Raw genomic sequence first — 14,827 nt, 5'->3', positions numbered from 1 at the left:
GGAAACAGGGAAAGGGAATTCTGCGTCCTCTCCCTGCTTAGGATGTACATCTTCACTGTCCTAAAAGGGACCATTTGAGGCTTTAGAGATTGCCGTGGGTCACGGATCTGCTGCCTCGGCAGGGGCAGAAGGCGGAGCTGCTGTTCGTGATTGTGACAATGACCCGAATAATTAGAGAGCAATGGGAAGTTGTTCAGCGCACCGGCAAGGATAGAGAATGTCAGCCTGACTGGTGTCACAAGTAGGGCTGGGACAATGACCCTGAACACCCCAAAAAGGTAAAGAAACCCTGAGCTGTGATCAGACCCCATAGGGGCGATTTATTGGAAGCGCCAGTAAGGAACAACGGGAATTCCCTGGCCCTCAGCTTGGTCCCGCCTGCCCACAGCACCGCCCTCGGGAAGTGCTGCTCTTCCCGGCTGGAAAGCCAACAAACAGTTTTTCCTCCGTCCCTTAAAACTCTTCTCTGAAAACCTCTGTTCTCCCACGCTTCTCCTCCTGCAGCATCCTCCCTCCTCGCGTCTCTCGGGTCCCTCCCCGCGCGTGTGGCTCCGCTGCTCCCCGGCGCTCCGGCAATTAATATAATTGATGGGAGCCTCGCTGGGCCGGCCGCGGCGCCGGGGGCTCAGGCCAGCGCCGGCCGTGCCAGCACCATCAGGCGCTGCAGCTGCTCGTAGGACACAAACATCACCACGTTCCAGGAGCCCAGCCGCAGGAAGGACGGGACGAAGCTGTGCCGGCAAAAGCGGGGCTGAGGGGACGTGCCGGGGACATCCCCAGAGCGGGGATCCCCCCAAGTCTTGCACCTGGGTTGGGGTGTTTGGGGTGTTCGCAGGTGCTCGACTCACCCCTTGTAGAGGCCGGCGGGGCCGTCCTGCATGAGCAGGGCCAGCAGGCAGCTCAGGGCATTGCGGTACTGCCCGGGGCTGGCGTTCATGTAGCGCGTCTTCACCACGTCCACCGGGGACGCCACCACCGTGGCACAGAACCCGGCGCCGAAGGCGGCCACGAAGTGGCACGGGACGTTGTCTGAGGGAGGGACAGAGCCGGGGGTTGGACGCTGCAGGGACAGGGATGGCGCCCGGCCATGTCCCCCCCTGGGCTGTCCTCACCTGTCATGAGCTGCGCCCGCAGCAGCGCGTCCTTGAGCAGGTCGTAGGTGACGAGCTCGCCGCAGTTGATGATGGCGTTGCGGGCGATGTTGGGCAGCGTCCCTGCGCGGGCGGGAGGGTGGTGGCGCTGGCACTGCTGCTCACAGCCCCGACTGGAGCATCCTGGGCAGGTGCCCCAGCCCTGCTGCCCCCGTCCTTCTGCCCTTCCTCATCGCCATTTCCATCCCCTTCCCAGGCCCATCCCTTTCCCAGGCCCACCTCTCCAGAGCCCGCGGACGCCCTCCTCCCTGGCGATGGTGCGGTAGGCATCCACGGTGCCGCTGTAGCGCCGGGCGCTGTCCCACTGGGCCCCGCTGGCCTGGAACCGCACCTTGACCACGTCGGTGGGCTGGGCGCAGGCCACGGCCACGGCGCCCGTGGTGCAGCCCGCCAGGAGCCGCGTGGCCATGCCTGTGTCTGCAGAGAACAGGTATCGGGACTCCCGGCCCTGCGGGACCCCCAGCCCCGCAGGGACCCCAGGGTGAGCGGCCTGTGTGCCTCACAGAGGGGCATCTCAGGGGGCTGTGCCCCCAGGGTGAGTTCCTCTTTGGGAAAGGGCAGTGCCTCAGGAAGGGGGTGCACAGGGAATCCCTGGACACTCACTATCAGCGCCCTTGGGGGTGTAGAGCTGCTTCACGGAGTCGTAGAGGCCGATACGGATGGAGGCGAAGCTCATCTGGCGCTGCAGCCCGGCTGCCAGCCCTCTGTAGAGGCTGCGGGCTCCCTCCGTCCTCACCATGGTGCTCAGCGTGCCCAGAACGCCCCGGTACTCCACCGAGCTGACCGTGCGAGGGGGATCGTCACCTCGCCCTGGATCTGCGGGGTGCCCAGGGTGTCACCCCACCTTCTGCTCCCCACCAGGAGTGCCCAGCTCCGGGGCAGTCGCAGGTCATGTCGCAAGGGGCTCCCTCTGCCCGGGGTTTGGGATCGTACCTGCAGGCGCACCTTGGCGGTGTCCAGCGGGAAGGTGCACAGGTCGGCGATGCAGCCTGCCATCCCCGCGCTGACAAACTTCACGGCGGCCGGTGGGGGCACCTCGGGGGGCTTCAGACCCACCATGGTGGCACAGGGGCTGGAAGGAGAGGAGGGTTTGTGGGGGAGCCAGCGGCGTGCGTCAGAACAGGGCTTCACGTGGCTGTCCTACTCGGCGACCGAGGTGATGATGATGTGCTGTGGCGGCTCTTGGTGCCTTTGGTCAGTCCCAAAATCCATATCCTGCCCTGTCTGCTCCCTTCTACCGCAGGGAAGCTGAGGCAGGGGCTTCTCAGCATGGGATCACCAATGCCCACCCTTCCCTATCCCACCCCAGCCACAACAGGGGATGCTGGGTGAGATCATCTCCCCCCCAGTGACCTGCCCGGAGCCACGTCCCTCCGTGCCCTCACCGTAGGAACCCCGGTGTTCCAGCTCCTGCCTTGCCCAGGCAGTGCCTGAGAGCCGGCCCCTGGCCCCACCCTTATATAGCACCCAGGACATTCCAGCAGCCAGGATCGGGTGACAGGAAAACAGTGTTCCCCCGGTGGCATTTCACTTGATGGGACTGGGTCACCTGGCACCCAGTGGCTGCTTCAGCCCTCTGCCCCTCCGGGGCTCAGGCACGGGGAAGGGGGTCCTGCCCAGACCCCCTGCATTGGACTGGGGAGGAATGTCGGGTTTTACCCTAAAACCCACTCTGGGAAGGACGAGATGCAGAAAACCCTCACCCCAAAGCTTACCAAGTGGTTTGGGGGCAGTGCAGCGCTGAGCTCTTTGTGCAGGGCAGGCTGGACCCCTTTGGCCGACACAAACCATGAACCTCAATCTATCCCAGAGAGCTGCTGAGCTCCCAGCAGGATTGTCCCTGCATGGTGGAACGTGTTCCCAAGCTCCCATGGAGCTGGGTGAGCACCTTGGGGTGAAATCCACTACCAAACCCATGGCACCTTCAGAGTGTGGCTGGGCACTGGCTCTGAGGCTGCCGGGAGGGGCTGGGCTCAGGACAGGAGGCTGGAGGCCAAGGTGGAGTGAAGAAAGGCCCCTTTTCCTCCTTTTTTAAACTCTGTGTGTTTAACCCTTGGTGCTCGTTAGCCCCACACGCAGAAGGGTCGCTCAGGATGTGCCGTGAGCCTCCACACTCGTACCTGAGCTCGCTGTGCATGAGGTCCTGACACCTGGAGCCACCTTTGCCCCATCCCTGGGCTCCAGACAAAGCTGCCTGGCACCAACAGCCCTCTCCAGCTGGCCCCTGCCTTGTTTTCCTGCCCGGCTCCACGGCTGACCCAAACCTGAAAGGAAGACGCTGTTTACCTCATGCCCAAGATGCAGCTCGGGGGCAGTGCTGTGACCTCCTCTGTGGCAGCCAGCCCAGCCCAGCTGGCATCCTGCCCCAGTCTTTTTTGGGATGCCACCAGGAGAAAGCAGCCTGCACGTCACTGCTGTCCTTCCAGGGGACACTGGTTGCCTTTGCCTTCCATGCCCAGCCAGCAAGGGCAGGGAAAGGGGCCACAAGCACAGGGCAAGCTGTGCCAGCAGTGACTGACGCGTTCAGGGTGTCCCCTGGGAAAAGCAATGCTGCAGAAGTGGGAGAAAAAAGGGATGCTGATCCTTTGGCTGCTTAAATCCTGAATTCCAGGCGTGGCTTGAAAAGCAGCTCAGATTGGAAGTGACTTAGCCCACATGGGGCTGTGCTGCAGGGTGATACTCGACTGCTTGGCAAAGCCCTGCTCTTTCCATGTGCTCCTGGCCACCCCAGCTTCCAGCAGCATTTCTCTGACCTGGAAGCTCGTGTGGGAGAGACTCCTGTCTACTGTTGAGGAAAAGTTCCTGCCCTGGCATAGGGACACTTTGCACAGGCTGACAAGAAAACGGGAATTTTATTGAAACAAACATTGGAGAGAGCAGTACAAAAATAACTGAGCTCTGCTGGCATCAAACTCTGTTCTCTGAAAGGTGTACAAAAATAATTTAAATATAAATATAAAAGTCTCATCTTTCTAGTCACCCTCTTTTGTACACCCAACAGATTTTACAGTGCCCTTGGTGTGTGTTCACACAGGAATTCTCTGAGGAAACAGAGAATTGTGCTGCGCACCAACTATTTTTGAAAGGGCCATTTCACAGGAATAATTCCTAAAACTGGACTAGCTGGAGAGCAGAAAACAGGTCATGGGTTACCCACAGGGGTGTGTCTCACTGGGGACCTGCCCCTACAGGACACAGCTCCCTGTGGGTGACCACAGGCTTTAAGCCCTTCTAAACAGGGGACTTAATTAACCAACCCATGAGGCAAACTAAAAGCAGAGCCTGAAAGCTGTGGCCTCCTCCTGCCCTTCCCTGGGGGGCTCTGCCTGGCTGAGGGAGCTGTGCTGTGCAGGGTCTCTGGGCAGCACTATTCCTTCTTGGAGAGCTGAGCAGAGAAGATCCTGGCGATTCTCTTGGCTTCCTCCTGCGAGAGCTGGGGGCTGGGCCTGGGCCGAGTGGCTCTGCGGTAGGGGATCCCTGCAGGCACTGCTCCACTCCTGCCCTGGGGAGAGAGGCACCAGGGTGAGAGCTCTGCCTTCACGCCGTGGCAAACCACAGGGCTGTGCAGAGGGTGACAACTTGGATACACAGGAAAAAACACCCCAATGAGAAAGAGAATGATCTGAACCCCAGAATGGGGCTCTGGTGTGTGACCTCTGAACTTGTGAGTGCCCACCCCTGGCCAAAGCCTCCCTGCACGGAGCCAAAGGAATGGCAGTGCTGTAGTCACTGGGACCTGACTGCATTTTGGCTTTCCATTATTATTTTACTTTATAATTTCCAGAACCCTGAAGACCAAAACTCACAGGGGAGAGGCAATGCTCTGTCAAGAAAAAATCCTAAGCCTGCTGACAGGACAAGGCAGGGAAGGGGTTTAAACTAAAAGAGGAGAGATTCAGATTAAATATTGGGAAGAAATTCTTCCCTATGAGGGTGCTGAGGCCCTGGCACAGGGTGGCCAGAGAAGCTGTGCATGCCCCTGGGTCCCTGGAAGTGCCCAAGGCCAGGCTGGATGGGGCTTGGAGTACCCTGGAAGCCATGGCAAGGGATGGGGCTGGATTAGCTTTAAGGTCCCTCCCAGCCCAAACCATCAGTGTGAGTCCATGATAAATGGGATGGGCCAGGCTCAGGAGCCTGCAGGGACCCCAAGGCAGCAGCCCAGGAGAGGAAAAGCCCTGGTTTAACCAGTGCCATCTCCCCTGTGCCCTGCCAGCAGCCTCCCAGCAGCCTGGCTGTGTCCCTGGTGCAGCACCAGAAAATGAGCAATTTCAGCACACAAAGAAACACATTTTCCCCCAGCTAGTTGAGAGCTGGGCAGTGCCTGTGGAACACTGAGAAAAGCAATCCCGTTCCAGGAGCCTTTAAGAGAGGAAGCTGGGGGGACAGGAATGTCTCTTGGAAAACTGATCTGCCAAGCTGGCCTTTCACCGACATCCCTGGGCTGCTTCCCTGAGTCTTGGGAAAGGTCTCCTGAGGTGCCCAGCTCCCTCCCAAGAAACAGCTCCAGGACCCTGTTGTGGTGCACTTGGAGATGCACTGTCTGGAGAGGGAAATGGCTTTTTTAGGAATAGGAGAGTCCTTGTGTTTGGTAACCTGTGCATTACAGCCTGCGGGTGAAATACTGTAAAACATGTCCTGTTATTATTGCACTGAAATAACAGACATGGATAATTAGGAGAACCTTTGCTTTGCTCTTCCTAACAATTCTCCAGGATGAATTTCCTAAACCAAAATACAAGGAGCCAAGAGAGATTAAATGCAGACCTGGCCACAGAAGAAGGTTAAAACCCAGCAGAAGGAGCTGCCTGCTGGGCAAAGCACCTTCCCTGGACAGGGCTGTCCAGAGACCAGGACAGCAGCTCATTCTTCCCATGCTGTTTTCTGCCCAGCTGTCCAAGGAGCAGCCCGAAGGTCAGGAGTGGCTGCAGAGGGGCAGTGACCAGGCTCTGTGCTGATCCCTGAGCTCTGCACAGCATCTGAAAGCATCTCTCTAGGAAACTCCCCCAATCTGCCAACTAACCCCATTTCAAAGGTGCATTTCCTGCCTCACACAGCTCCCCTTTCCCATATCCCACGTGTCCTGCACAGCCAGGAGAGCCAGCACCTTTCATTTCCAATGTAAGAAACAAAATCCCAGAATGGTTTGGGTGGGAAAGGACCTTAGGGCCCATCCAGTGCCACCCCTGCCACGGCAGGGACACATTCCAGTATCCCAGGCTGCTTCAACCAGGCCTTGGGCACTTCCAGGGATCCAGGGGCAGCCCCAGCTGCTCTGGGCACCCTGTGCCAGGCCTGCCCACCCTCACAGTCAATAATTCCCTCCTAACATCTAATACCCCTAAAATGCTCAGTTCCCTCCCAAGAGAAACAGCACCAGGACCCTGCAGGCAAAATACTTTAAAACAATTCCCTTTCTTATTGGACTCCAGGCTGAGCCCCTTTCCAGCTCCCTCACCTGCCCCTGGTGCTCCAGCCCTTTCTCCAGCTCCCTTGCTCTTTTTTTGGACATCAAACCTTCCTCTGACCCACCTCACAGGCAGTTCTGGCTGCCAGTCTGATCCTGCTGCATAGTTTCCAGAGCACACATCTGAAATGTCGTGTTTACAGCACTCCTCACCCAGGAACAGGCTCAGGTCAGTGCCTGCCCCAGGTGTCCTCCTGTCTGTCTGTCTGTCAGGCTCCAAGTGCCTGGGGCTCAGCCAGGAAGCACACGTGTTCCTTGGGAAGATGCAGGAGGAAAGGGCACACGTGCGCTGCTGGTCACGCTGCGCTCTGCTCCCTGCGGGAATGGCACTGGAACCAGCCAGGGATTGCTCAGTGCCCGAGTGCCAGGGGCTGGGCTACAGCAGACCCATGAGTTACAGGTCATGGTGGGGGGCACAGCCTCTTCCAAGGTCAGGGAATTCCAGCCTTGGAGGCAGAGGACGTTTCACCCTGTGGCTCAGCTCTGTTTGTGCACAGGGATGGAGGGTGAACAGACCTGTGTTAACAGGCCACAGCCCACCCTGGCACTGCCACCTGATCCTGCTTTCCAGCAAGGAAAGCAGGAACATCCAGCAGATCAAGAAGAAACAACACAACCAAGAAAGGATGTTTCGGCTGCTGCTGCTGTTGGCATTTTTGGAACATTTTCATGAATCTCCCAAGGCTGTTATTTCTAATTCACACTGAAGGTAAGTCTATGTACACACAAATATGAATAATTCTGAGTAAAACTGGTTTCCATGTAAGTTTCTTAGCCTGCTGGAATATTCCTAGAGGTGAGGGAGGAGAAAATATCACTGCGTTTGGAGCGGGACCTTAGCCAAGGGCCTGGAGTGCCAGGACCAGGGGAATGGCTTCCCACTGCCAGAGGGCAGGGCTAGGTGGGACACTGGGAAGAAATTCTTCCCTGTGAAGGTGGGCAGGCCCTGGCACAGGGTGCCCAGAGCAGCTGTGGCTGTCCCTGGATCCCTGCAAGTGTCCAAGGGCAGGTTGGACAGGGCTTGGAGCAGCCTGGGACAGCGGGAGGTGTCCCTGCCCATGGCAGGGGGTGGAACAAGGGACCTTTGAGGTTCTTTCCCACCCAAACCATTCTGGGATTCTGGCATTTCATGGAAAGTTTATCAATGCTCTGATTTTTCAAACCTATCCTCTGACCCCCACTGTGTGGAAGACTAGAGCAGGGAAGGACCCCAAGAATGGGAACTGTTAGTTTGATGTCATGGAGAAGAGAAGGAAAAAACAAAGGGGTTTTGTGAGGCTGCACAAAACTCTGATCCCTGGGAGGTGTCACAGCATCCAGGCTGAGCCTGACCTGCTGCAGCACCTCCTCAGAGCCCTGTGCTCTCACAGCAGGAGCTGGGACGATGTTTCTGTCTCCAGTGCTGCCAGCTCCTCTGCTCTGGCTGCCCAGCTCCACACCTCGGCACTGCTGTGTCATTCCAGAAGGAAGCTGGGGAAAGCAGGGGCCAGAGCAGCCAGGGAGAGGTGGCAGGGCCCTGGGAAGGCCAGGGGAGATGTCTGCCAGCTGCCAAGCGAGGCAGGGCCCTGGAGTGCCCAGAGCACAGCTCGGCTTTCAGCCCTGCTGCCACGCCTGGCGTTTGCTGACCTGTGCAGAACCAAACCAAGGCCACATTTAGAAGCTGATGTCCCAAAGGCCAACTAAAAACAAAACTATGAGGAAGCATTTTTTTCTGAACTCTATGCATTGGTAGCAGTGAACAACTGGTTCTTCACAGAGGGAATCTGATGAACAAGGCACAACCAAATCCTGTCTCAGCACATCCCACAAGTGCTGCAGCAAAGGATTAGTGCCAGCCAATCCTCAAATTAGGTGCTTTAAGATCAAAATATCCAAATAGAGCCTTGCCAGCATTTTACCTAATTAGTAATAATTTGCAGGGCTGTAGTTCCAGCCACTCAGCTCAGAGCTGCAGAGAGGGGTTCAAGTAAAGCTGGTATTAGTATTAAACCACAGGCTTCTGTGACTTCAGAGCTGTCAGAGCCTGAGTCTGTTTTGATTCATCAGGCAAGCTGTTCCCAGTGACATAAATGTCCCTTGAAGTGTTTGTTTCACAGGTCATACAGAGAGGAAGAAAAGCATCGCCCTATCTGGGAGTGGTAAACAAACAGCCCAGCTGCTGCACACCCAGACCCACAGCAGAGCTGGGGCTGGAAAAGGATCAGGAATTCCAGAATGGTTTGGGTGGGAAGGGACCTTAAAGCTTAGGTCATTATCTTGTCCCATGGGTAGGGACATCTTCCACTGTCCCAGGCTGCTCCAAGCCACATCCAACTTGGCCTGGAACATTTCCAGGGATGGAGCAGCCCCAGCTTCTCTGGGCACCCTCTGCCAGGGCCTGCCCACCCTCACAGGGAAAAACTTCTTCCCAATATCCAATCCAATTCTCCCCTCTTTTAGTTTAAAACTGCTTCCCCTTATCCCATCACTATATGCCTGTGTAAAAAGTCATTCTCCTTTTTATAACTCCTCTTTATGAACTGAAAATAAGATAAATATGTAGATGTTGGAGCCACAAACCTCCGGCAGTAAATAAACCCTTATGAACATAAAAAAAGCAAAACCTCAGCAATCCACAGCTTTCCTGCAGGAGGAACAACCACTCAAGCCATTCTACTGCTCCCTGGGTCACAGAACCATCACAAGATACCTCTCCAGGAACCCCTCCTGCTGCAAACTCCCTCATTTCATCCTGATCTAAAAGAGATAATCTGAAGTTTATCAATCACAAGTTGGAACTCCTCAGAACCAGGCATGTCACCTCACATTAAAGCACAAGGAAGTGCAGAGTGAGCACCTGCCACTTCCACTGACCTGATGGAGCAGCATTTCCTGAGCATGCTGAACACCTGGTTCATATGAAGGCATAAAGCATCACAGAGAACACAGCCATGGATGTTAAAACCATCCTCACAGAGAGAAGAGCTGCCAGGAACATTCCCCTGACGCTGCTGGAGGCACCACATCTGAGTGCTGGCAGGCAAAGGAAGGGAGAAGTTTTGTTCCTGCCTCAAGGAATGGACTAAGCTGGACAATAAAGGAAAGGACATCCCATACTCACTTTTGGAGGTGTGGAAGGATGGGAAGACGTGCAGAGCAGTCTCATGGAGGCTTCCATCTCCTGGGGTGGAAGGAAGAAGTTGGGAACAACCACAGGATCAGATCTGAGCAGAGCTGTTTAGGAACAACCTTTGGCAGTAGGCAGTTGCACAGAGGTCCAGGTGTGGAAAAAGCCTCAGCTGTTAACAGGTCCTAGATAGTAAATTTCATTTGTTTTAACCATTTATTCCACTGTTCTGAACACTTGGTTCTCTCACCTGGGCTCACAGAGCATGGGACACCAACTTGCTTTAAATTGGCAGAGGACTTCATCCTGCAAAGATTCCAACACTCAATCCAAGATTTCTAATTTGTGCAAGAAACATTAGGAAGTGTTTTAAAAGCAAAATAAAGCATGTTTCTTGTAATACAGGAGAAACACAAGAGCTCTAACACTCGGGGAAAAACAACACAGAGAGAAAATGCAACAAGATGTGGGAACTACCCAAAATGAAGTGACTCTCACAAATCACAAAATTTGTTGGCTGCAAGTTTCAAGAAAGTCATCACTACAGTGTGTGGAACAGTGTAATGGGGTCCTCCAACACCCCCCCAGATCACCAGCCCTGGATTCATGTCCCAGGGAAGAGCTTCACACAGCAAATTCCTCTGTCCTGAGGCCAGGGAGACTCTAACAAAGCAGCAGCCATCAAATGCAAGAGTGTTTAAGAAAAGAGTAAAGGATACAAAGTGATTTTTTGTTTGATGGGGTTTTCTGAGCCTTCCACTGGGTCCTCACTGCTGTCATCAGGGAAGCTCTCGCTGTTTCTTTCCGAGCCAGCTTGGGCTGAGACACTCTGAGCACAGTTCTCATCAGAACCACTTCCTTCCTTGCCTTGATGATCCCCATTTACAGCCTCAGCATCCTTCTCCTCCTCTCTCTCAGTGTTTTTTTCATTGGTCAAACCCACATCTCCTGGGGATGGCAGCAGCTCCTTGGCGCCTGTATGGAGCTCCACACTTTCCTTCATGGTCTGGAAATCTCCTGCTGCTGCTCCTGTGCTGCTGTGGAAGCCCTGGAAGTCTCCTGCTGCTCCCCAGGGGCTGTTCCCACCCGTGTGGGGGCTCAAGGGTGGGCTCAGGGCACTGAGCAGGCTCTGGCTGTCCCCTTGCAGCACGCTGGACAAGGTGCTGCTGTTCCCTCTTTGGAAATACCCCACATCTATGGAATGCTGCTCTTCAGGCCTGGGCTCCAGAGGCTGCAGCTCAGCCCCCTGCCCTGTTTCAGAGATGATGCTGGACCAGGGGCTCGTCCTGTCTGTCATGGTGGTTATTTCATTTAGAGTTCGTGGTTCTATTACATCTTCTTCATATTCCTCCTCACTGTGAGGCTGGGTGGCAAAAGCACCTTCATTTTCCTGGCCAACACCCACTGGATGCTCATCCTCAGGGACAATGGGGCCGAGGAGCTGGTGCAGCATGTGTCTCCCAAACACAGCTCTGCCAGCAGGGCACGGCTGCTGCGGGTCCCTGGGAACAGCGGGCACAGCTGGCACCTCCAGCTGGCCCTCAGGAGCTGCAGGGCTGCCTCCAGCCAAGGCACCCAGCTTCCTGCTGCTCTCCTGCTGCGCCTCAGAAGCTGCCTTGCTGTTCTTAGTTATAGTCTGCAAGTCTGGAGAACAAACAAGAGCATTCAGTGAGTGCATGGAACAACAATTCAGCTTACGTCTGATTTATGTGGGGTTTGGGCACAAAGTCCTAGACGTAAGGATGGCTGGGAGCTAAACGTGCACAGCTTCGCAAACATGTGAGTATGTTCTGCTCTGCCACCCACTGACAAGGCCAGGAGAACAGAAATGCTAAGGAAAAAACAGAAGCATTCAGGATGAAATTAATGGGAAATTTTACAAATTCTTTAAAAACCCACAATCACTTATTTTTGTTTCCCAGTGAGCAGATCCTATTCACTGCTTGCATCCTCTGAGAATTGAATTCACCAGTATTAGGTAAAGTGACCAACTATTCTGAGGCAAGTTCTGCTCCAGGGGAATGGTGGGGGACATTTGGAAACACTGGAGCAGACTGTAGAGGAAGGCATGTAAAAAAGCAGTAACAACAACTGCTAAGGATGAGAAAGGACATGAAAAGAGCAAAACCTTGGAGAATAAAGAGGGGGGAAAAAGAGAAGATCAAAGCGGCAGGAAAATGGCAAAGTCTGGCATAAGAGGGATGTGCCCTTCATCTCTTGGAAATGCTGCTTCCCTGTAGGAAGCCATGGGCAGAAAAAGCATGGAATAACTTTCCAACTGGCAGCAACTGTAGCTCAGGGCTCCAGTTTATTCTCTGCCCTGCTAAGTTATTTTTAAAGCACCAGCAGGGATTGGATTTCCTTGTCGCTTTGCTACTCACAGCAACAACTCACCATTGATGAGGCTGCTGACCTGGGACACCAACTGACTGGATTTTTCCAAGAGATGGCAGCCTTTGGGATCCCCTTCTCTGCCCAGGGAGCCCTGATGGTCACTCTCCCACTCCTCATGGCCTGGTCTGGACGCGCTGAAGTCGGGAAAAGACCTGGTCAGCTTCTCACTGAAGTATCTCTGAACCTCATCCAGCTCACTCAAGTTCTTTCTGCAAGCAGAGGTAAGAAATTGGGTCAGAGGGGGAAAATGAGCCTGTGGCAGCTGGGTTTGAACTGGGTCATTCTAGCCAACAACAGGTAAACATGCAGATAAAAGATTAAATGTTTTTACTGAAAAGCAGATCAGTAGGCAGGTGTTGAGGTTGCTCTAAGCAGGAGGATAACACTCCAGAACAAATTCTCACTTGGCTGTGAAACTTGGGCTGGAAGCTAAAAAAAGAACTAGTTCTAAACTTACTTAATCAAAGGAGTTGGATTTGAGATGACCTTCCAAGAAAAGTCATAAAGCCAAGGATATTACTTGGCTTATGGCTGAGCTTGATAAAAATCTACGGATTGCTGTGTATTAAAGATCTAGGGATTCTGAGATACATTGCTTGTGGTATGGATGGAAATACCTCAGGAAGTCTCTCTCATTCCTGTATTCCTACAGATAATAAATACTAATCTTGTACAGTTATACCTCATTTAAACCTAGAATCTAGTCAGGAGAACAGTGAAAAACATCCTGCTGGGAAAGGAGACACTGCTCTGTGCCCCCCAGAAATGCTCACAGGCTCCTCCCTGTACCTGTGGAAGTCACCTGAAGGGACTGCTGCCCTCACAGCACCTGCTCTGTGACAGCAGCACCAGGATGGACCAACCCAAGGGTTCCCTCTGGATCTGGAATCACTGCTGCTGCTGCTGCTGCTGCTCCCCTTCAGCAGCTCACCACGCTGCTCCAGCACCTCAGCCCTGCTGGGGAGCTCCCCACCCTGTCCCTGATTTTCCAGCCTGGCCTCAAACGACACCGGAATCTCCTCGTGGCTATCGTGCCCTTTCCCTTCCATCTCCTCAGCACGGATCCATCGCTGCCGAGCTCCTCCCTGCTCCCCGAGGCCAGCCCTGCCCTGCTGGGGTTACCTGAGCAGGGTGAGGGGTTACAGGGCTTACCTGAGCACAGTGAGGGGTTACAGGGCTTACCTGAGCACAGTGAGGGGTTACAGGAGTTACCTGAGCGCGGTGAGCAGCGCGGCGCGCGAGGCCGGCGGTGCCGTGTCCCTCCGGGCAGGGTGCTGTGCATTCCCACTCCTGTCCTCTTGCTGCAGGGATTCCTGGAATCGCCGTGGGCTCCCCTCTGCCCGCTGCAGGGACTCGTGGAAGCGGCGCACGTTCTGCATGTGCTCCTCGTGCCGGGGGGGCTGTGTGCCAGCGGGGCCCCTCCTGCTGAAAACAACCCTCTGTTCAACCCCAAAATCCAGCCTGGAATCTCTCACCGTGCAGTCTGCCACCTGAGAACAGCCCGTGTCCTGAAATGCACTGAAGAGCCACCCATGGGTGAAAGGAGTTCTTCCAGACGTGCACAGGAATGGCATTTACTACCTCAGGTTTATACCAAGTCAAGGTAACAGTGGGGCTGGCAGGGGGCTCCCAAGCCAGCTGTTCAGACCCCAGAGGGGTGGCACACAGTCCCTCTAAACTTCAAAGACACAAATGGGGAGAGGATCACCTCTGTAGGCTAAAGAAACAAACAACAAACTAAGACACTCCCAGGCATTTGAAGGGACAGAGAGCAGGAATTACTGCAGGATGTCTGACAGTCCTACTCCTGTAACATGCAATACTGCAGCTGGTCATGGGCAGAAATTAAGGCAAAATAAAGGGGATCCATCAGGAATACTCTATTCTAATTTACACTTACTAAAAATAAAACCAAATACAGACATAACCCTTATTCTTATCAGGGCCTGGAGAAAGTACCTGCCAGCTTTAACAATGGCACCTTTTAACCAATGGTAAATAAATTATTTATTTATTTTTAAATTATTATTTATTTACCATTTACCAATGGCAAATAAATCCTTATTTACCAGGGTGCGAATGAAACAAATCAGGAAGTATCAGTGACAAGGAAAAGAACATCTGGGCTGTGCCAAAAGGAACCTGTCCCACGATTGCTACCTCCTGCACCTCTCTCTCACTGGGAAAGGCAATGCCCACTAATTTTTAAGCCCCAGCAGAGTGGACACACTTTGACAGGGTGTACCATTTTTGAGTAGAGTTAATTTGCTTTAGAGAGGCATTTCTGAGACCTGAAAATAACCAGAAAGGTTGTCAGCCTGTGGACTTACTGCTCTCGAGTGGGAACACTGACTTCCTTCGACGAGGAGTTCAACATCTGCTTGGACAAGTGTGCAGAATTACCAGGACATGCTGGAAAGCTGACCTTCACCTGGATGGAAAGGAAAAAGGAACACTGTACGTGAGTCTTTCACAATAAGAAAATAAGAGAAATTAAGGTATTATCCAGCTGATCCAACAAAACCTCAGGCTTTCTAAATAGCTTTAAATTTTCAAATTATTTCCCAGCACTGAGCCAAAGTACTATTTCACAACACTTTCATTTCAGACACTTTTGTTAACTCCCTCCATGCTATCAGAGAGTAAAGTGATGGAAAGTAGGATGAAGGCTGCATTACAGGCCTATAACACACCCAAGCATATCTGGAAAGT

At 53.9% G+C, this 14,827-nt stretch overlaps 2 protein-coding genes across 2 annotated transcripts in view; both read right to left on the bottom strand.

The window, feature by feature from the left end:
• Nucleotides 1-525: 525 nt before the first annotated feature.
• UCP3 (uncoupling protein 3) lies at nt 526-3,576 on the bottom strand. The gene is given in 8 exon segments (XM_030948231.1): nt 526-731; nt 849-1,029; nt 1,113-1,214; nt 1,371-1,568; nt 1,755-1,938; nt 1,941-1,967; nt 2,085-2,223; nt 3,272-3,576. Coding segments are annotated over 8 exon segments (954 nt in total). The 5' UTR covers nt 3,289-3,576; the 3' UTR covers nt 526-625.
• Nucleotides 3,577-3,828: 252 nt separating this feature from the next.
• C2CD3 (C2 domain containing 3 centriole elongation regulator) overlaps nt 3,829-14,827 on the bottom strand; it is a 33,652-nt gene continuing 22,653 nt past the window's right edge. The window contains 6 exon segments of the mRNA XM_030947934.1: nt 3,829-4,653; nt 9,716-9,818; nt 10,441-11,365; nt 12,116-12,324; nt 13,328-13,540; nt 14,446-14,546. Coding sequence (XP_030803794.1) covers nt 4,519-4,653; nt 9,716-9,818; nt 10,441-11,365; nt 12,116-12,324; nt 13,328-13,540; nt 14,446-14,546 — 1,686 coding nt within the window. The 3' untranslated portion in view covers nt 3,829-4,518.

Source organism: Camarhynchus parvulus, chromosome 1 (genome assembly GCF_901933205.1).
Source record: "Camarhynchus parvulus chromosome 1, STF_HiC, whole genome shotgun sequence".
In the NCBI taxonomy this organism is placed as follows: Eukaryota; Metazoa; Chordata; class Aves; order Passeriformes; family Thraupidae; genus Camarhynchus; species Camarhynchus parvulus.
Note: the sequence above shows the minus strand (reverse complement) of the source record. Positions and strands in the feature narration are given on the sequence as shown.